Source organism: Phragmites australis, chromosome 6, assembly GCF_958298935.1.
Source record: "Phragmites australis chromosome 6, lpPhrAust1.1, whole genome shotgun sequence".
In the NCBI taxonomy this organism is placed as follows: domain Eukaryota; kingdom Viridiplantae; phylum Streptophyta; class Magnoliopsida; order Poales; family Poaceae; genus Phragmites; species Phragmites australis.
The window spans coordinates 10,566,943-10,588,843 of NC_084926.1; the positions used below are offsets into that span (position 1 = coordinate 10,566,943).

General features: G+C 45.7%; 3 protein-coding genes across 5 annotated transcripts; 1 reads left to right on the forward strand and 2 right to left on the reverse strand.

Annotated features, from left to right (window-relative positions):
* The first annotated feature begins 391 nt into the window (after positions 1 to 391).
* LOC133921628 (3-isopropylmalate dehydratase small subunit 1-like) lies at positions 392 to 3,367 on the forward strand. Of its 2 annotated transcripts, XR_009910306.1 has the most exons (3): positions 392 to 1,187; positions 1,745 to 1,811; positions 3,071 to 3,367. XR_009910306.1 is itself a non-coding variant. In XM_062366587.1 (2 exons), the coding sequence occupies exon 1, from the start codon at positions 449 to 451 to the stop codon at positions 1,184 to 1,186; it is 738 nt and encodes a 245-aa protein (XP_062222571.1). In that variant the 5' UTR covers positions 393 to 448; the 3' UTR covers position 1,187; positions 3,071 to 3,367. The 2 variants fall into 2 exon arrangements, 1 of the variants encoding a protein (XP_062222571.1); XM_062366587.1 differs by lacking the exon at positions 1,745 to 1,811 and having other exon boundaries at positions 393 to 1,187.
* A 6,463-nt stretch (positions 3,368 to 9,830) lies between these two features.
* Positions 9,831 to 11,253, reverse strand: LOC133921629 (ethylene-responsive transcription factor ERF104-like). The gene has a single exon (XM_062366589.1). It carries the CDS (start codon positions 11,115 to 11,117, stop codon positions 10,149 to 10,151), a length of 969 nt encoding a protein of 322 aa, XP_062222573.1. The 5' UTR covers positions 11,118 to 11,253; the 3' UTR covers positions 9,831 to 10,148.
* Positions 11,254 to 16,925: 5,672 nt separating this feature from the next.
* On the reverse strand, positions 16,926 to 19,366 carry LOC133921630 (uncharacterized). 2 transcript variants are annotated; one of them, XM_062366591.1, is made up of 3 exons: positions 19,136 to 19,366; positions 18,767 to 19,057; positions 16,926 to 17,740 (listed from the first exon to the last, which is right to left on the reverse strand). In XM_062366591.1, the coding sequence occupies exons 1-3, from the start codon at positions 19,322 to 19,324 to the stop codon at positions 17,153 to 17,155; spliced, it is 1,068 nt and encodes a 355-aa protein (XP_062222575.1). In that variant the 5' UTR covers positions 19,325 to 19,366; the 3' UTR covers positions 16,926 to 17,152. The 2 variants fall into 2 exon arrangements, with proteins under 2 accessions (XP_062222575.1, XP_062222574.1); XM_062366590.1 differs by having other exon boundaries at positions 16,926 to 17,743.
* Positions 19,367 to 21,901: the final 2,535 nt, after the last annotated feature.

Genomic DNA, 21,901 nt, shown 5'->3' on the forward strand with positions numbered 1-21,901 from the left:
CACTGTAGTTTTGTAATTCTTCAAAATAAACAAATATATTTCCAAATTTTTATTTAAAAAATATTTAAAAATCAGAAAAAGACCTTCCCCAATAGCCCTACGCTAACGAAACATATACTAGCTAGGGCGTACAACGGACCTGGGCCAACATGGCTCAGTTTTGTGGCGCTTACGAAATTACACAACTTAACTCCAGTGCATAATACGCCATCAACTTCGAAGTATAATGAGCCATACTACCTTCGTTCTTAAATAAATATTATTTTAAAATATATACTGTTAAATTTTAAATTTTTTTAATCGTGACTAATTATTAGAATTTAATATATAAAAATAATAATAATAATTTTATCTTAAAAATATTTTAACATTGTCTTTTTATAAGCGTCGAAGCGTGAAAGCCCTTAAGCCCGCCCCTGATTCCAATTCCCAACCAACCACTCACATCATGGCGGCGGCTACTGCTTCGTCGTCGGCGGCGGCGGCGGCGGTGCTATCCCTCAGCCCAGCGCCCACCACTAGTTCATTCCTCCGCACCCAGGTCCCCGCTCACCGCCTCCCCACCCTGAGATGCCGCCGCGCTCGGACCCTCACCGCCGCGGCGGGGGGCAGCGGCTCGCCGTCGTCCGCCGTCTTCCACGGCGAGTGCTTCGTGGTGGGGGACAACATCGACACCGACCAGATCATCCCCGCCGAGCACCTCACCCTGATGCCGTCCAAGCCCGACGAGTACCGCAAGCTCGGCTCCTTCGCCTTCGCCGGCCTCCCCTCCGCGGCCTACCCGACGCCGTTCGTCGCCCCAGGCGAGGAGTCCTCCCGCTACACCGTCATCGTCGGCGGGGACAACTTCGGCTGCGGCTCCTCCCGCGAGCATGCGCCCGTCTCGCTCGGGGCCGCCGGCGCGCGCGCCGTCGTCGCGGAGAGCTACGCGCGCATCTTCTTCCGCAACTCCGTGGCCACCGGCGAGGTCTACCCTCTGGAGCTCGCGGACGCTGGAGCATGGAAGGAGTGCAAGACCGGGGATGTGGTCACCGTGGACCTTGGTAATTCCATCTTTATTAACCACACCTCCGGCAAGGAGTACCAGCTGAAGCCTATTGGTGATGCTGGACCGGTCATTGAGGCCGGCGGGATCTTCGCGTATGCCCGGAAGACCGGAATGATTGCATCGAAAGCTACTGCATGAGGTGATATAATTGGCTTTCATGTTTTGTTCGGCTGCTTATGAAGTTATGGAAATTTTAGCTTTGCCGATATACGTTGCTGTATGCTTGGATTGATCGTCATATAAGTGTAAGATATATAGATAAAAGGAGTAAGGCTTTGGATAATCTTCCTATCTGGTTATAACCTTATAGGTGAGCTGCAATGGTGAAATGTGTTACATTTGATTGCTTTGTGCAAGCGGGTATTGGGAACCTTCCTTTGATAGTTTGAATTATGTTTCCGACTCAAGTATATTACATTCGTACACTAGGTGTCATGATGAAATCTGGCAGATGCTTGCTCATAAGGACTCTATTACAGTAGTTCTGTGGCCTATCAATTATTTCCAATGGCTGCAATACATCTTCGATGTACCTTTTGGTATCAAATATGAACAAGAAGATTATAGTACAAGGTTGGTTCAGCACCAAACACGTTCAGTTGCCATAATAATCCAGTGTAGGGAATCGCAAAACATGTATTTTAGGTAAACATTGTTCTTGGAAATAGCTTATTGGTGTCCACCTTTTGCTTTCAGAGTACAGACTATTGAAAGTTTGAAGCAGTTGAGTTGGGACTAGACCTGTGATTGTTCTCCTAGCCAGGTTGGTTGTTTGATGAGCCAATTTCCTCACTCCTTAACTTGAATTTCTTGGCAGAAATCGCATACTTATTAAATGGAACTTTGCTTAGTAGTTAGTAATGTCGAATAAAATTAATATTTGCATAGGATTCAATTTCTTGGAAGCCTTCGGCTTCGCAGGGCCTGACATATTGTTCAGTACACAGCTAGGAGCATAAAAACTAGATTATTTCCCCATGTTATCTTTTCTTTTCCCAAATATATACCCAAAATAATCCTATAAATCAGTTATGTGAAGAATTTCCATTAAGGTGATCCAATGATCAAAACTCCTGGGATTTGCCTCTTCTATTGAATCTTCAGCCCTGTGGCATCTTGGCCAAATTTGGCTATCAAAGGACAATATATCAGAAGGCCATAATCCTGCCTTGTCACTGATCAGTTTGGAGATTCTCTCTAACCCTCATTGTTCTCCCAAATTCTTCATGTACCGATGTATGGATAAATCATCCCAGATCATCTTTGGTTTGCTTGTTTGCTCCTGCTCTTCTGATCTTTCTAGGGCACATCATGATTCATCCCTCATCATGATTCATCCCTCATCAGCAGGCCCTGTGGCTTGACTCCTAGTCTCTGTTTACTGTGACTCTGTGAGTGACCGCCGATTGATGTACTCATGACTGTCTAGTGTCGTGCCCATCAAATTACCAGGCATGGGTCATGTTTCACCTTCATTTTCATCTGTCATTGATATTTATGGAATGATGGTAGTAGCTGTGGCAGCGACCCACAACAAGTGACTGTTCTTCCAGTGTCTTCTGCTTGCTACATAGAAATTGGATGATTCACTGATATTTCACTACAACAACAACAACATGACCCATGCTGATATTTCACTGTGAAAACCAATTATCTGATGTGAAAAGCTTGAATCAACCTTGATCAAATTAGAGTTGGCCCGAGTTATAATTGGACAAAATCATAGATCAAATTGCAGAGATCTGACATAGCAAGGGTAGCTGCAATTTCCTGGTGCCTTCTGTATGACAGTTTACATGAGCTTGATGCTTGGCTATGACAATGAAGTATTCCAGAATCCAGACAATTGAAGAAATGGGTGTAGTATTCTTACCTATATTGTAGGAACCTTATTGCTTTCTCCGGTAGGATGGGACTTGAATACTATTTAAACATCATCATCATCCACCTTATTGCTTTTTATCAAAATTCTTTTTCTTTCACAATTTATGTGGTTGTAATGTGAGGAAGTTGAATTTTCAGGTGAATTATATCTGCTGTCAGACTAGTTGAGGCCTCTGCAGGCAGAAGTAAAACTGTATTTGGGATCAAGAGTTATTGCACCTCTACTTGCTATTGTCCAGCATGTGTACTGCTACTTTTGCATAGGTTTGTACCATCAACCGTGTTTCAAAATAAGTAACAGCGTACTGAGCTACGATGGATTGGTTCATGCGGTCTTGTGTTACATCTCATGTATTACTCTTCTTCGTACAATTGTACCTTTTTATTGTATGTTTGAATAACAGCTTTAATGTCAACTTATGTTTACAACTCTTAGATCCTAGCTATTTGTTGCTGTCTGAGCTTTTGATATGCTGTTGAATGAATGTATTTCGTTTTACCTGACATCGTAGCTCAGTTTCGTTTTACTAATAAGTGAAGAATGAATTTGACATTCACTTAGCTTTGGTATCTTTTTACCTGTGATTGATGTCAGAACAGTAAGGCCTTTTATATATTGAAGAAGAGAGCAGATTCGGCAAAGTGATGTATCAAATCATCAAAGAAAACAAACTTTCTGTTGGCCAGAGCGCCCACCGGCAGAGGTTGCCTTGCCTTAAGCCCAACCATCCTTGAGTAGCCTAGAAGCCCATGTAAGAGCCAAACCTGGGCCAACATTGGTAGTAAGGACGAGAAAATCCTGTCCTGCAATTAGGGCCTTAGTAGAGCCCGTTACATTTTACGTGTAACCTGGTTGATTGGTTTCGTATCTGCTCAAGCGTTATTTGAACCCCCCCCCCCCCACCCCCCGGATAACGTGAACTGTCAAGTGCGCACGCAGTGCCAGGGGCGAAGCCAGATCAAAATGAGGGTAACTGTACAATTAATTTAATAATTTACTGTTCATCATACCTATATTTAGTTGTGATTTTGGATAGGAGGGTGTCTATGCACCCACCTACCACAACATGGCTATGCTACTGTGCTGCACTGTGCAGTGCACCTGTAGAGTGTAGACTCACTCATTGCGTCAATACAGTGGCGAAGCTAGAGGAAAATAAAGGGGTGCACCACTTCATAGGCTTAACCTGTTAGTTGGTTGTTGGGCTTGTCATGCTGGACGGTTGGACCTGTGGGTGCATGATTTTGAGTCATAAGAGGTGTATGTATGATAAAAATAAGATAGACACAACTGAATTTTTATTTTGATGTGTCTGCACCCACACCCACACGGGCTAACTTGGCTTCGCTCATGCGTCAATACATAAATCCAATTCCAGCACCGTGGGATAAAATTCGCCGGGCCTTGTTAACATGTGCCCTAGTGCGAGGATACGTGAGAGGATCACCTCTACAACGCCGTCCGATCTCAAACCTTACGGCGCAGGAAGCCCATCTTTTCTGCAAGGCGGAGCGCGCCCCGGCAGCCCAGCTTTCATGTTACCATCACCTGACACGTCTCATTCAACTGCACGTCGTCATCACCTGCCAGCAAAGTCCACGTGCTAGCAGCACGTAGAACCGTCCGGTGTGGACGTACCGGTGGCCTGATTTCTCCGGCCCGTGCGTGCCACCTTCCAGCGGCGTACCGACACGGTGGCACCGACCGCGTCGTGAGCCGGCGGAAGGACAGCCGTGCGATCGGCCCCTTTGCGACGCCGACTGCCTGCTCCGCTTGCACCGTGCGAGCGGGGCCGAGCGACGCGTGCGCCCCATCTGATTGAGCGGGGCGCGGGGGGCCGGTTGACAATCGCGTCCCCCCCGTACACCGCGTCCGTCGCCCATGCCCGGACCGCCTGTTCGCTCGCTCGTATGATGTTGCCACGATTGTATGAGGAATTCGCGCTCCAACGGCAGAGAAATGACTGCCCCTGCGGGCACATCCAATGAGCCAAAGCACGCGCGGCGTGTGATGCATCAGCTGACCTGCGCGGCGGCGTTCCGCGGCTGTGCGTGCCGCGCCGGCACAAGGAGGCGTTTACTGCAGCAACCTTGTCAGGACATGGTTGATTTGCTCGTTCTAATGGTCTCGCTCGCACGAACAAAACCTTCGTTGTGGCGTGAATCACCGCCGCTCGGTTTACCGTGATCACAGGAGCTAGCCGAAAAGCGCGAGCGGAACCGGCCTAGGGATCGAGGGTGTGTACGGGGTTGACCTTCAATAGTGTAGTGTGCTGCTGCCATCAATGGGCTCGCAACGCGCCGCGGTGCTTCTGCTGCGTCGACGGAAAACGATCGATCTATGCTTTGCTGACTTGCTGAAATGATGAGATGGTCTCATGGTCTCGCAATCGCATGCCGTTCTTGGCTTCTTGCCAGGATCAGTCGCTGTCCATTCTACCTGCTGAAGACTTTGGAGCTGCGAAGCTGCTGACTTTTGTGAGGAATTGATAGCTAACACACTGTCCCAAAGCATGTGTCAACGTTGTTGTTGGGATGCTGATCCTGGCACGGAACTTCATGTGTTCTTTATTTGCTCAAGTATGGTTCATGCAGCAGCTATCCTTTACGACTTGCGAGTGCTTCTGTGGTCGAGAGTTTCTGCCCGGACACAAACACAACGATTCACGTACACATGACTGATAGCCGGCACAATCTGAAATCTAGTACTACATGATAAAATTGCGATAAGTTTTTCTCTCTCTTTTTTTTTTTTTTGCGAGGAGCTCTTGGCCACTCTGAAATCTCATTGTACTATGGCTCGCGGTTATCGGCTTAACAAGGACAAGATGTCGTTACGGATACGTACAGGCACAGGCGTAATCTGCATCGGTTCTTCCATGTCGAAAGCAACGCAAGTGGAGGAGTTCAAATCAGAATCTCACTGATCAGCTGGATACTGTGTACGGACAGAGGTCGTCGGTCGTTTACACTTCGACTGGACAGGTGACCGCGTCCACGATCAGCTCCCACACCAAAAGTCAGCCCGTTGAATCATTCGTAAGAATGCAGTTAATTGCGCAGGACAAAACAATTAGCAAGAAACAGCGCCAAAGTAAAACTCCTACTCTATATTCCTGGGCTCATTAACTTCCATCCCAATCGATCGTCGTTGTCATCCTGTGGCTCCAGCCTCGATCTGCCAGCCAACCGTACGCAGATTGGCCAACAAGATTTCTGACCTTTTTTTTTTCCAGTTTGCACACAGAAAGAGAGAGAGAGAGCTTCAAAAGATAAGGAAATTGGAATGCAGGCCGCATTGATTGTGAGCTTGCGGATATCATCTCCACCCTTGTCACGTTGGACTATTGACCTCGATCATCTAGCCTGTGTAGATTTCGCTTTCCTCTTGCAGATTCTGTTACAGTTGCAGATTGTGGCTTCCGACTTCCAACTGAAACCAAGAAAGATGGTGCCGAATTGAGGCTGGTATCATACTCCGTTGATTCGCTCCGGTGCTCGAAGCTCCACCTGTATGGCAGAGCACAGCGAAGGTTGACTTTTGTTTCGACAAATCATACTTGGCGGAGAACTGAAGCATGGATGCATGCCCTGCATATGATTAAGCTGACCTGTCGAAATTGGGATCACGAAAAAGAACCCGATGAATGTTAAACCTGCTACGAATTGTGTCAAACTTAAAAAAGTCTACAATTTTCCATGTTTTTTTTTTTTTGCCCAAACAACGGGAGCACTGCCGGGATCTATTAAGACCATCTCCAACGGTTTCCCTTCAGGGACCAAAATCCCTTCACGACGGAATTTTCGTTCCCTTCAGCGTTCCAACGGTTTCCCTTCACGGTTCCCGTCACGACGGGATTCCCATGGTCATTCCCTTCAGGACGGGATTCTCTCTCCTTTCCCTTCGCGATTTCCCTCGAGAGAAAGCTGTTGGAGATGAGAGGAAATAAAGGGAATGAGAACGGGGAAGAGAATTGGGAAGAGAACGAAATGAAGGGAATATGGTTGGAGATGGTCTAAAAGAGAAATACAGTGTATTTATATACGCAAACAAAAAAATATCCATCACAAACAGCAACCCGGAAAAAAAAACCATAGTCCATCTTTTTTTAAAAAGAAAAAGTTCCAACTTTTTGCATCCTAGGATGCATACAACCCTTGTTGTATTATCACATCATCCCATTTTAAAGCTGATAGGCAAGTAGAATGCAGAATAAACTATAAAAAGATTATATAACTTTATTCAGCACATAATCTATGATTAAACCGTCAGCTATGCTCGACGAAAAGCTCCATAACCACCACCATAGTCCATCTATGTTTTAAAAAATTAGAAAGTGCAAAGAGGACATCATCCCTGCATGAATAGGGCGTGTGGTCGCTGAGGAAAATCTTTCACCATATGGTTCGCAACTTGTTCTAAAGACTTTGCCTTGTTTTCCGTGGGTTGAATATTCGAAGCGCAATGAATCGACTGCGGCATTTAGTTTTACTTTGAATCCACCAATAGTTCGTTCATAACTGGTTCTGACCATATACTCATTCGTTCTTGACAGCTCTCAAAGTTCCTAGCTACAATATTATATATAAAGATTAAATTAATCTGTCAAACGTCTGTATGAAATCACCTCGCTACCCTACCCTCGATACTCTCCTGTGGTGCTGCTAGTCTGCTACCCTGGAGCTGGACCGGACGATGTCACCGCCGCACATCGTAGCTACATCCAGTACGCCACGGCCAGTAACAGCAACGACTTGACCCGCGACTGGCCGGCTGACCTCAGGATGCCCAGTTTCCTCGCCCATTGACACCACTTGTGCTTTTCTTAATCCGACTAAGTTTTGAGTCTTCAAAGAAAACTCTGGGTAAGTTTTTGCGGCTTTTAAGTATGTCGATTTTGCCACGAAAGGCAGCAGTTTCTGCTGCCGAGGGCGTAGGGCGTATCTTACTCTGGACGTGCTGGATACGCCCGCCTAATCGCCTATTTTGCAGATGCTCTAAATAACATAGCATCTATACTGCTTTCTTTCGTGGAATGGAATTGCCCTTTTTCGTGACAGGGATTTAGTAGCACTAGTAACTTTGCCTGTTTGGTTGCGCTCCATGATATCTAGAGCCAATTTGCAATTTTAAATGTTATCATTGACGTATATATAGTTCTTGGAAGATATCTGGCGCGATCAGTACTTAACAATTTGTTCCTATGACAGAATTTTGAGCTTGGAGTTTAAATTTTAAGGGTACCCCCCACCGTTCTATAGATTGCACCATGAATCAATTGAGAGGCATGAAAAATGATAGACGTGAAAAATTTCTATTTTATTTTTCAGAAGAAAAACACTGAATGTCCACTATTCTCCATCAGTAGACTTCTCACCATATCCACGGTTTGACACTGACACCAGCTTCATTTCTTGACCTACGTACATTCATCGGGATCAATGGGAGCTAACAAAAATGATTTCTCACCGTTGAACACCGACAGTTCAAATCAAACTTAGTCTGTTCTAAGTTCTAACCGATCGAAGTACACGCACTCAGTGCCTGGCTTTGATCCGTTCTTCGATTTGAGCATGCTAGACATGCGCCGATGACTTCCTAGAAATCACGGAGGCATGGTTCATTGGTTAGACTCAAATATAGGGAACTAAAAAGTCTATTGTCTAGCTAGTATCTGACTTTATTCACACGTAGCTTCATGTCATCTTCCTTGACAGTAAGTCTGATCCACAAGAGAACCATACGTAATTACCTATGTACTAGCTCTTTCTGCTCAGATTTCAGATGGGGAAGGAACTGATCGGGAGTAGCCAATGTGGCGGTAAATTCTCGTGCAATTTTTATGTCTGCCACCTTTGGATTCTGTCCTGCTCAGACCACGTAAACGTACTTACAGTACAAGTTGACAATTGACATTCATGCATGCATGCGGCTTATCTGAACTTCTAAAGTCTACACGTACACAGTCTACGGCTGATTTAAGAAAAACCGTGCCAAGTAAGTAAACACACGTGCCTCTACAATTTTTCTGTGTGAAGCAGTTCTGCGCTCGGTACTTGCGATGCAAACCGTCTCTCCTCTACAGAGAGCATTTACAGTCCACACACACAAAGGTTGCTCTGAGCATTTGATCACCAGTTCACACACACACACACACAAATGCATGTACTGCTAACTAGCTGCGCCACCAGGATTATGTTCTGACAAACAAACAGCAAGCAAACACACAGTTAACTAGACTACAATGAAGAGCTAACATAGAAAATGTACCATATTTACACGTAAATATCTCGCAAAAGTGGACATAATATTTTTTTTCTCAAATACGCAGGAGAGCTATGTATCTTTTATTAAGACAGAGCAGAGAACAAAGTGGACATAATATTCAAATGAGTAAAAAACAGGAAAAGCTTCCATAAACACTCAAAACAATAAAATATAACCATATGTGGGCGAGGATATTCTATACCTATGCAAAATTTCGAGTTCAAACCTAATCTCACTCGGGAGATACGAATAGACAAATGTTTGATCATTTCGCTATTAAAAAACTCCTTTTCTACTACTTCACGGGTGAATTTGATCTGAAAATTTGCATTAATATAGAATACGCCATCTCCTATATGTATTAACTTTTCGAGACCTGAATATATATTTTTCGCACTTGAGGAGACTCCCGGCTGGCATCACAATTGGTGTTGTCTACTCAGGTTCAAATCCCCCCTCCTTAGGAAAAAAAAGAAATCAGATTCGCCACATATGTGTCACTCGTCATTCGATAGGTATTTGATCTTGTGCACCCGATCTCTATCTACGTCCTGATCAAATTTATGGCACCATATAAAAAGGCAAAAACAAGATAGACATGAACTACACGATCTAACTCACAAATGCATATAAGAAACAACAATAAGCACGTACACTCTTTACTTGATGTACGATATCACATCAAACACCTCATACCATCATATTTCTGATATTATTATCACCATATATATGTATATATCTCCACATCTATTGATCTATGTCGATGTATATATAGTTCACTGTTGAATGTTCACCGGCACATGTCCTAATAGTCTGTCATCTCCTCCATTCTGTACACATGCAACGCCAAGCCTCCCAAGATGAGTCCAAAGCGAAGGCCGTCCATAACTAAAACCGCTAATTATTAACGTATTTGCACCTAATCATGCTTAAATGGCCAATAGCCGCTTAATTAACGGTGACCTCCGGGAAGCCGAGCTGCGGGTGCGGCGAGAGCGGCGACAGACTCCCGAACACGCCCTCCCACTGCTCCCACGTCCAGCTCGACGGCGTCATCGGGAACATCTCGTGGGCTCCAGCCTCCGTCGACGATGACGAGGACGTCACCGTGGAGGCCGTGGTTGTCGCGGGGGACAGCCACGTCAGCGACGACGCCGGCGATCCGAACGCCTCGGCCTTGACGGACTTTGCTGCAGGCTCCCCGGCCGCCGCCTCGACGTCGGGGTGGGCGTCGTGCAGCTTCCGTTTGTTGTTGGACGTCGCCGTGGTCGGCGGAGGCGGGGGCGGCGGGGCCAGGAAGTCCGCGCCGCGGGAGCCGACCTCGTTCGGGAAGTTGAGGATCGCCTTGGCGCCGCGCATCTTGAAGGCGGCACGGTCGTAGGCTCGCGCGGCCTCGATGGCGGTGTCGTATGTGCCGAGCCACACGCGCGAGCCGCGCTTCTTGGGGTCGCGGATCTCCGCCGCAAACTTGCCCCACGGCCGCTGCCGCACGCCGCGGTACTTGCGGAAGTCGTTCACGTCCAAGGCCACTGCAGCGGCCTGTCCCGGCAGAGGAGCAGCCGCCGCGCCCCAAGCGTGGGAGGGCGGTGGTAGAGAGATCATCAGCGACGGCCTCCGGAGGTCCGACACCCGGGACGTCTCGCCCCCGAACCGTATCATCACCGGCTCCGCCTGGAAAGCCGCCTCCGCCGCGGCGGCAGTGGCATCCGCGTACTCATGCGTCAAGTCCACGTATGCCACCTGCTGCTTCTGCGGCATGAACGCCGTGGGCTGGAACGCCGCCTGCGCGGGATGCGCCGTCGACGCGGCAGTGTCATACGCCCCGCCACCGGGGACGGGGAGGTAGGCCTCGCCGCCGAGAAGCTGATCGCGGATGAGCTGGAGGGAGAAGTCGTCGATGTCACCGCTGAACTCCATGGTTCGGGTCTGGGACTCGTGCTTTCTAGCTCGCGGACGGTGTAGAGCAGGAGCGGAGGTCGCGAGAGCGGCGAGACAAAGGGACTCGGGAGTTTGGATGTGCGTGCGACTGCAAACTGCGAGGAGAATGGATGAGCTGGGCTCGTGTACTTATAGGAGGCGGGGAGAGCTTTTTTTTTCTTCTAAAGACTCTCTTTTCTGTGTTTATTCAAACAGGATTGGAACGAGGAGGGAAACTTTCGGACTCCGTAATTGTTTAGAGAGTACAAGGTCGGACGCATACGCACTCATGTATATATATCACATTCATGCTAATACAAACGTCTAAACAAGATTACAGCTACGATCTCACTTAATGAAAGCACGTGTTTGACCACTAAATATGCTTATGTGTGCATACATTATTTTTTTCTATAAATTATTTCTTTCTAGAAATTAATTAAAAAAATATGAGCACCAGGTTTTATCAAAGGGCCATAACCAATTAAGCAACACCCAATTGGCAGACTTCACGTAATTTATTGACGAGACGCATTGACCACTTATGGTGTATTTGTTTGTCTAAATTTCTTACAGTCTGGTTTGGATACACCATAATCAATACAGTAAACTTACCATCCATATTAATTCTAGCAATAATTAGCGCATCAACCCGTGCGACTGCACAGGTTAGAAATTTAGCTTACGGCTAAATTGTAGATATTTATGTTAATAATAGTTGTATGTAAAGATACATCAACTATTTATAATTAAATATTAGAATGTAAAATATAAATGTAATTTTTGTTTGTAGTATTGGAATCATGTTTATTATTTGTGAATAGATCTAATTTATAATTTTTATTTTATGTGTTATGCAAATTGATTTTTATTTGTTTCTTGATTTTTTTGAAACTATTATTATTTTTAATGTTGTCACCGTATCTCATATTATTTTTTTGGAAATACATTACAAATTCTTTGATAATATTTTTGTGTGATAATCTGTAAGATGTTTGCGTTCTGTTGTTTTAATTTTGTAATGTTTGATTATAATTGATTTAAAAAAGTATGTTGATTGCTAACGTAACTAAGTTGAAGTTTACTAACGTAACCTTGTTGGACAAATGATATCTACAACAAAAAAATAAGGAAAGGGAAGGCAAGAAATAGTTTTGGAGCTGGACTCTATGATTTGTTTTTTAATTTTCTATGTTGTTTTGTCTAGTTGTAGATCTATGGTTATAGTTAATCAATTAATTAATTCAACAGTCGGATATTTTGCTTTTTTATGGGAATTTTTAGAATTTTTTTTAAATTAACGTGGAAGCACCAAAAGAAATCTCTAATTAGTAAATATAAGATTGATGGCAATAAAGTCATTGTACTCCTCACATTTTTAAAGGCTCCTTTGGAATGTAGTAATTTCACAAGAATCGTATAGAAATTTTATAGGAATCAATTCAGTTTTGTCTTAAAAACATAAGATTAGTAAAAAAGTCCTGCGTTCCAAAATAGGCCTAATTCTTGTGTTTTTTTTTATCGGAGGGAGTAGTAAAACAGCTCTTCCATGGCCATTTTTTTTTTCCCAAAATTAGTTTTTCCAAAAATATCATTGTTTTTTCATGCACAGTGCTTTCAAATCCTTGCATCTCGTCGCACTTGTGCATGCAAGCTCGCTCCTCGCTGTACTTGCTCGCTACTTGCATGTTTGATGCGACGATCTGCAGCGATCGGTGCGTAACACTGGGACGCACGAGTCGTATCGATGCAGGGAAGGAAAGTGGTGAGCCCGACGGGTGGCCACGCTGACGAGATCTTAGTGGACCTGGTCTGGCCCGGCCGGTAACATACAGACTACAGAGCATGCACTGCCACACGGGTGGTCCCTTCCTTTAACTGTGTCTCGCAACTTGGGAGACAGGGATCTTTTGTATAAATTTTTTTTTATATAAAGGTTTTCTCTTGTGCATGTTATGAATTTATTTTTTTTCTTTTAATTGTATGTAGTAGTTGAATAAAAAAATACGGTATAAATCAGAATCATATACGAATCTTTTGATAAAAAATCTCATAAAATTTACTTCCGCTCTCCGCTGCTGCTGCCGCTGTCTCGGCAAGTCGGCCTGACCGAGCTGCTTGCCCTTCTGTCCTCCGGGTGAAAGGCACCACCGACCGGCAGCAGCACCTGCGTCAGTTAAGGCAGATGGTGATCGATCGCCCCCGCTGAATCTGCCGGTGTCGATCGATGGCCGACTTCAAGCCCATAAACTCATGTATAGCTGTCATGAAAAGAAAAGATAGACGTCGGCCAAGTCGAGCGAATACAGTGAACTGATCCTGTACTTCATCTGCTTAATTGCTCTGTAACAAACTCAGGGTCAGACATCACTAGCACCACAAATCTATCACGCACATTCCATTTGGCAAGATTGATTCTGCTCGCAGAACTAGAGCTTTTCCAGGTCGTACGGCCATCGGTGCACGTACACAGCACCGATCCTAGATGCATGTGTATGAAATTTATGCCGTGAAACTCGTTTCGCTCGTCATTCCGGGCTTCCACAGCTCCACACGTACGCATGTCCGTCTTCTATATGAACAGGCAGAACGGCACACAGTGAAGATGGATGTATCTTCTCTGTTACATACTCTTCCTTCCTCATCAGCCATCACCGTTGTTTTTCCTTGCAGCAGACGTGACAGGGGAGCCTGACTGTTAACTGGCAATCAATTGAGACGGTGCCCGACTAACCCGGGCGGCCAGCCGGCTGGGTTCGCGCGGTCGTTACGTCGCACGTACGTGTCACCACTCGGCAGATGTGACGCGGTCGGGCATCGTCGAAATCCAAACAGCTGCCGCTACAGTGACACCAGCGGCCAAAAAAGGCCTGCCTTGTCACTAGTCGCCGTTCTTATCGTTTCCCACACGAGAAACCGCCCGGAGCGTTTGCGCTTGCGCTACAGTCGCGCCGCTGCTCGTACACATGCATGCACACTGGCTAATGGTACTGCGTGCTACCAACTATTTTCCTAAACAAGTTTAGGACTCATAGCCTCGTAGGATGTGCTTTTTTTTGGGTTGAAGGAAATCGTAGGATGTACTTGTTTTTTTTAGCGTATTGGAGATGAGCAGCACAACGAAATTCTTGTCAGTTTAGCCGTGAGCGAGGTTCACGTGTCCAAGCTTGACCTCCCGTTCCGTGCCACCTTTGCCGAGCAAGCGGATTAGGCTGCGAAACGAGGCCCCGCCCCGGAGAAAACTGATGGTAGGTGCAGGCGGAAACCAGGTCAAACGGACGGGCCGGTGGAGTGGAATCCCACCCCGTCCGACCCGACGGCTCGCGCCTCGCCGCGAGCGCGCGCCACACGCCAAATTAGCGCAGGCCGCGACCCCCGAGCGGGCGGCGCTGCGCCCCAGCCGGATTTGCGCTTTGGACCCCGTCCTGGCTCCGGCCGAGGCCACAGCGCCTCTTCGTCGCGGCCTCCTCGCGGGTGGGGGCAGATAAACCCTCCGTTCCGTTGGACGCTTGCGAGGCGTAAGCATGGGCAGAATTTAGCCGACCCGGGAGCCGGCCGAGCGTCGAGACACGCACGGCACGGCCAGGTCCCCCCCTGGGCGCCATCGCCATGCACGCGTGTACCGGGCCACGCGCTTATGCGTTTCCGAAACCTTTAGCCAGTAGACTGGTTGTCACTTTTAGATCTGAAATACATCACCGTTCATGCATCAACGCGTTTTTGCTTAACAAAGGTGCTCTGATGCTCTCCTTTCTTCTATTTTTAATCGTAGTACTAGGAAGAAACGCTAGGGAGAAATCGAGCATTGCTTAGTTTTCTTTGATCTTCCAGTATTCTTTTTTCGTGAGGTGGTCTTCTAGTAGCTAGATTAGTTTAACAGGGTCTAGTCCCTATACGAGATTTAGCTATCAGAGCCTGGTAAGTGGTTACATTCACTAGGCAGGAGCCGAACAGACAGGAAGGGATGGGGATGGAGATCGGAATATGCAGGGTAAAAAAGTAGACCATTCGAAGAAGAGCACACGCTCACCGCTGCTAAGAACACCGCGTCCGCATCACCCCGTCACATTGTCTCCTGGGTCGTAACGAGCGGATCGGCTAGAATAATCCACCGATGCTTTGCTTGGAGGCCGGTACCGATCCCAGTTCAGCTGAAACTCTGCTTGTGTTGCAGGAAAGAACCGTGTACTTGTCACGATGTCGAGTTGATCGCAATTACAAAACAGCAGAATTGCTTTGAACACATAAATCTATCGGTTCCGCGGTCTACTTCGGAGTTCAAAGCGATGCAGGAATCTGAGTCGATGAGGTCTCCTCTGAGCTCTGAGCTCTGAACTCTGACGGTATCCTCTAGACGGAAGCAATGCAGGCCAATTTCTTCAGAAATCCAAACACCTCTACGCCTTTGATACGGCGCCGTTCCGGCAACACCAGATCAGCGTGATATAAAAAATGTTACATCTCTGACTCTGAGCTGACCGTTTCAAGAGGCGATTACGGAAGCGATCGCCTCAAAATTCGTATTTTGGACTCAGATCAGCGTCGGCCTGCATTTGGTTTGATCCGTTCGTGCGGGTCTACTGGTGGTTTGTCCCGCAGCGCGGGGCACAGAAGGAGACAGTGGATTGGTTCGAGCAGCAAGAGGACTGGAACGAAACGCCGCTACGAGCCTACGACACCGCGCTCATGAGTCCAAGCCCAATGTGACCAAAAAAAGATAGAGCAGCAACCAAGTGTGCGCAATCATCCAAGTTCCGTGATCCGGTCGCGACCGTCACACACGTTCGCGAACTGTGTCGATGGGACCTTATCCAGTATAGAATCAACAAGTTTGCAGGCTGGGATTTGGACGTCCCATATGAAGATACGAGAGATCACAGGGACACCAACCTGATTCGCGAACCGATCGGATTGAAAGGCTCGTGCTAACATTATCTAGCAACTTGTTTGAAAGAATGTCATTTGACTGGTTCAGGTGTTCGCCAGAGAGTGAGACAAGAACAGTCAGAATGCAGCTGGAATCACCATCAATCCTAATAGCATATGTATATGCTGGTACAGCACTATACTATTACTACTTTACTAACAGAACCACTACTGGCATTATATTGCACGTACAGCTCCATCTTATGCGTCATGTGGACCATGAGATTCTTCTGTTTGACGAAGGATTCACCATTCGGTGTGACCATTCGTAAGCTGAGCCAATCAGGGGGTGCAGTAGGCAATCCACTGAGGACTCGGTTGTATCAGAATGTCATAGCTGAATACCGTGGTCTTGCCAAGGTTTACAAATGTGTTTTACCTCTAGAAATCACTCGGGGCGGTAACCACATATGGAATTCAGTAGAAAACGATTGAATTTCATTAATTTTTTATTTTTTTAATTTTAAATTTGAGTTTGATCGGTATCCGTTCGGTTTATGAATACAGTTCGAACCAAATCGTCCAATAACTACGATAACCGAGCGGTTACCGACGATATTTCGAACCCTAGTCTTGCTATATTTGACAACTACACTGAAGCCAGCAGATACCAGGTACGTGTCGTTTTGCTTGCTGAATACCGGAGACTTGTTCACAGCTGAATGGAAAATTGACAGAAAATTAAGCCAGCTGATTGCATGGCGTCACGAGAATGGCAGGCCGGCAAATTATCCATAATCAAACGGGCCAACAGTTTATCCTGGCAGACCTGAGCTCGTGCTGGAAAGTGTTTGCAGCAATTCTTTTGCTGAGCACACAATATTACAAATCAAGGGGAAACCTGACAAAAAGATGACATTCATCCCCAAAGGAGACACAAAATGTCCATCGATAAAGCAATCCATTGACATACTCCGTACATCGTTTGATTTGAGGTATTGAACTGTATTTGATTGTTCAGCTATGACTTCTCATATACAGGACGACTAACGGAATGGCACTACCTTGAAGTAAGCATGGAGGAAAGAACAAAAAACCCTCAAGCATATCCACATTCTGTTATTTGTACATCAGGAGGGTCCAAGGCTACAAGCTGCACAGATCCAATATCAGCTGATGTCCATTGCTTCCAAAATCTCAAAATGCATCCGCAGACTGCACGGTCTACTATCAAAATACTTCTTTTCAGATGCCATAAGTCTCCCTTCGCACCTTTGAGTCTCATCTCGAAGCAGCTGCGTCATAATGTCTTTCTCCTTCCTGATCCACAGGCGGTTTGGATCAGACCACTGCCTCGGAGTACCATGAAGAACAAAATGGAGGTTCCTACTAGTATGCAAAACATAATGGCCTAACTCCTTGATCACTGTATGGTCAGTAATGTACGCTCCAGCACAATTGAGGCCAACATCCACATAATGGAATTCAGAAATACTTGATAAAACATCACTGGTTGAAGTAGGAACCAGGAGACTATGGGTCACATGAGATGGATCTGGTCGTGAAACATCAACTGAGCTTTTCATCGGTTTCGATGCCCAACAAGAAAGTTCTGTCACAAGCTGATTGACAACAACTCCACCCTTACTGAACCCCAGGATGATAGTCCTAGGAGGACAATAGGATGACAATGATGCTGCAGGATGCTGATTGACAGGAGAGTCCTTCAATGAGCACCCCGAGATCTTATTTTGTATCTGCTAATCACATAAGATGTGGGAAAAAGATTAACGAGGAGACATGGAAAAACACAGGGATTTATATGAACTCTACCATGACTACAAGAAACTTAAAGAATGAAAATTCTAATAAGATTATGCCAAAAAGAAAATACAACTCGGATTACTTCAGAAAGAAAATACAACTAGGGTATTTCAGTTGAGGTCAGAAACAAAAAAAAAAATGAAACCCTGTAAGGCACACCACACTTCAACATTATAACAGCATGAAACAAGATCGAAATGATAGGATCATGCAAATGTCCCAGTATGTAAATAAAAATGTGGATCAAGAAATAACTTTGGAGGTAAATAAGACTAACACATAGGGCATCATTGTAGTAATATTACACCGATCAGCAGGTTTTGTCCACTATCGATGGAAATGATTAATTTTATCAAGCAACAGTCTATTAAACAAGTGCACTGGAGCAGTATGTCATCAATACCTACGCGTTATTTCAGCAAGAAAAATCAGAGGAGCATCTGCTAGTGCCATCAAACAATGAATCAGGTGAGTAAGACACTAATCAACATTACCAGAACAACAAAGGAAACAAACTAGCCTTACATATCCAGTTATTCTGTCATTAGTGAACTAAACAGCGCCTCTTTATCCCAATAGAAAATCCTATAAATATTCGATATAAATTCGTTCAAGAATGCTACCCAAGAGCAGCTTAAAGCCTTGAATAGTAATATACACCTTGCATTTCCAAATTAGTTATTAAAAGCTGACGAAACATACCTAATTTTTACCTCAATTCCTGTATTAGTAATCTAACCATGGCATGCGCTACAAGCAGTGAGCAAAAAATGTGCCTTGATTGCATCAGTAGTAGGAACTTTTTGAGTGAAAAATGGCAGCAATAATAGGAACTCCGACACGAAACTTAATGTATCGATCCGCTTATCTTTGCAACAGCAAAGAAGAGGCTTTGCACCAAAAAATCGTATCGATAGAAGTGACGGTTGCATCGTTTCCGGAATTCAATAACACTGTACCTCACCAATGCCATGCACCAAGATGCTAGCTATGCCCGCCGCGGCAGGGAAGCCATTGGGATCATACCCCTTGGGATCGCCAGCGGCGTCCACGGACGGGACAAGCAGTCGGTAGACCGCAAATGGCCCGGCGAAGCAAGGCGCATCAATCACCCATGCGTTGGTATCCCCGGAGAGCTTTCCAGCGAGGACCCCGGCGAGGTGGGCCGCGTCCGAGAGCCGCTCGATCACCGGGTCTCCGGTGCCGCGGACGCGGTCGCCCATGAAGAGGACCGCGTTGGCCCTTGGAACCTGGTGGCCCCGGAGAGTTAGGCATCGGAGGAGAGACGCGCCAGCGTCTGAAGAGGAAAGGTAGGGGTTTGGCCTTACTGCAAGCGTCTTGGCGGACAAGAGGATGAGCGAGGCGGCGACGCGGAAGAGGGGGCCGCCTCGTGAGAGAGGTACGTGGAGGACGCCGGTCCACCGGTCCATGCCGCCTCCGCCTCCGCCTCCGCCGGCAGGGTCGACGGAGTTGGAGGGGGAGGGCGGGTGGTGGGAGGAAAAGATCTTGTTACCCATGTGCTTCTACCGTCTTCCCCGATTCCCTCATGAGCTATTTTTGGCAGGGCCTTGTTAGTTACGAGCCCATTGCAACTGTGCAACTTTTGGTTTAGGAGTTTTTGGCCCATTTCTATTAAACTCCATTTAATTTCTAGAATTGAATTGGTCTCCTAGAATTTGGAGAACCAATTCCATTTCCCGTGAAATTGGAATCAGAGTGTAATTTTAATTCTGTTGTTTGATCAGAAATGAATTTCAGCACAGAAATTTAGAAGGAAGAGTATATTTGACCCCTGAAGTACTGCCTCAGCCTAATTTCCCCTTCAACTCGAAAACAAAATATAACACCTCCTTAAACTATTAATACCGCGCAAATAATCCCCTGAGCCATCAAAGATGGTTTTACTCTGAGGTAGTGCTTATGTGGCAACCATTTTTAACCATGGGTTGGTTTTTGGTGACATGGCAACATCAAGAAAAATAAACAAAACCAGCATAACAAAAGATGGTGGAACTCACTTGTCATTATCTATGTTTTTCTTCTTCCACCTGTAGCGAATATGATCATTTTAAGTATGTATTTGATTTTGGTGATTAATAATAGCATAGCTAATAGAACTAACATATTTATCAAGTATACGTATTAGTAGGTCTTATGGATGCAATATATGAAGAAGCCACTGAGACTGAACTTAAGAATAGTTGAATTGGACGATTTCATAAGAAAATACACTCCGGATGGTCCAGCGCTCTAAGACAAAATGCTCAGTGAAGTGTTTGACTCGGAGAAGAAAAGTAAAGACCTTATCAGATGGTTCAGTGCTCTGATTGGTGCACACACCAGAGCATTTTGTCTCAGAAGAGCTTATGCAATTTAACACACTGGATGGTCTAATGTTAAGGAGAAATGCACACCGAAGTATTTTCCAGAAGCAAGTTTTTCAGTGCAGAAGAGCTTTGAACTCACCGGATGGTCTGGCGATGAAGAGAATAATACATCGGAGGCTTCATCGGAGGATTTTCCAGAAGGTTTTCAGAGGTGTGAGAAGTTGTACACATCGGATGGTCCGGTGATCAAAGAGGTTATACACACCGGACAATTGAACATTGATAAGTGGCTTGGTCAGGGTCAAGTATACATACTGTATGATCCGGTGATGGAGTTGAAGGTTGCATCTGAATATCCGATGTTCACAAATAGATTTAAGTGGAGTTTCAATGGCTAATTTATACTATTGTACACACCAAATGGTCTGATATTGGTATTGTTGTTGACATCGGATCATCCGGTGTTCACAATTTATTAGAGACATTGGAGCAACCGCTAGTTCGCGGGGTTAAAGCTATAAATACCCCTCACTTGGCCATTTGAGTGTGCTAGAGTTCAGGAAAACTCATAGATACTTGAGAAGATATCCAAGCCATCAAAGTGCTAAAAGTGATTATCTAAGGTAATTAAGCATAAGATTTTAGAGTGATTAGTGTTAATAGACTTAGAGAGAGTTATGTCTAGGTGTTGATGCCTAGAGAGGGGATCAAGGAGTGATCCTAACTTGTACTGAGAGATACATTAACGTCTTGGTGACTCGTCGGCACAAGGTCTTGGTGGCTCAAGCTTGTTGACACTCTGATGGTGTGGAGTGACGGCAAGACTCTTGTACAGTGACGCGAAAGACCCTTACCTTTCTGGCTCAAGTTCCAAAGTGAAGAAGGTGGCAAGTGGCTGGAAGAGAGGCTTCTAATAGGACCTTACCTTGGTGACTTGGTGGCTCTACCCACTTAAGGCCTTGGTGGCTCAAGGGTCGTGACTGGGTGTCATCCATGAGCTATAGCCTAGGTGACTACTCCAATATGGACTAGGGGTGTTGTTTATGCCATCGATACCACGGGATAAAAATATCTCATGCCGAGTTTGCTCTCTCTACCGTGTTTGTGTTTTCGCATTTACTTTTTGCAATCTATCCTTGCATGTTTATCTTCATAGAGTAGTTTGCTAGGATTGGTTATAGGTTGCAAATATTTGAATGGTAGAGTAGACACATTAGATGAATCTAGAGCATATTTAGATTAAAATTGATATAGGTTTGAATTGTGAAGTTTTTTAAACTGATTAGATTTAAGTGTCCTAATTCACCCCCTCTTAGGATGTCATCGATCCTTTCACCACCCTGGTCATGGGGTTAATTAATTTTTTGCCACTCTAGCGGATGACACATTTCCAAAAATCACCCACTTGAAATGTTGTGCCAAAATCCCACATGAGTCTCACCAAAACTTACTCGTTTACCACTTTAAGTTCTTTTTCCCCGCCATGTGGCATTTTTAATTTTTTTTGGACACTACCGATGTGAAAATGAATGTGAAATGTCCACTCTGCCCCCTCGGTCGCTTGCTCTGCGCAGTCGAACCAAGTTGGACGAGGCGTTGGGGGGGCTCGTCTTGTTCATGTGTGGTGGCCGACGCATGGAGCGGCTCAGCCAGGAGGGCACCGTCGTAGCATGGAGCGACCCGATTGTACGACGACCAAGGTGTGCAGGTGGGCTGACGGTATGTATTGTGCCATGCGCTATGCCTGGCCCCCGCGGCTACGCCCCC

What these genes read in the sequence shown, in the direction of transcription:
- LOC133921629 (XM_062366589.1), bottom strand. Translation starts at nt 11,117, where the DNA reads ATGGAGTTCAGCGGTGACATCGACGACTTCTCCCTCCAGCTCATCCGC.
- LOC133921630 (XM_062366590.1), bottom strand. Translation starts at nt 19,324, where the DNA reads ATGGGTAACAAGATCTTTTCCTCCCACCACCCGCCCTCCCCCTCCAAC. An exon ending in TGTCCGCCAAGACGCTTGCA is followed by an intron (nt 19,058 to 19,135) that starts GTAAGGCCAAAC and finishes CGGGGCCACCAG; the next exon opens with GTTCCAAGGGCCAACGCGGT. An exon ending in TGGTGCATGGCATTGGTGAG is followed by an intron (nt 17,744 to 18,766) that starts GTACAGTGTTAT and finishes TTATGTGATTAG; the next exon opens with CAGATACAAAATAAGATCTC.
- LOC133921628 (XM_062366587.1), top strand. Translation starts at nt 449, where the DNA reads ATGGCGGCGGCTACTGCTTCGTCGTCGGCGGCGGCGGCGGCGGTGCTA.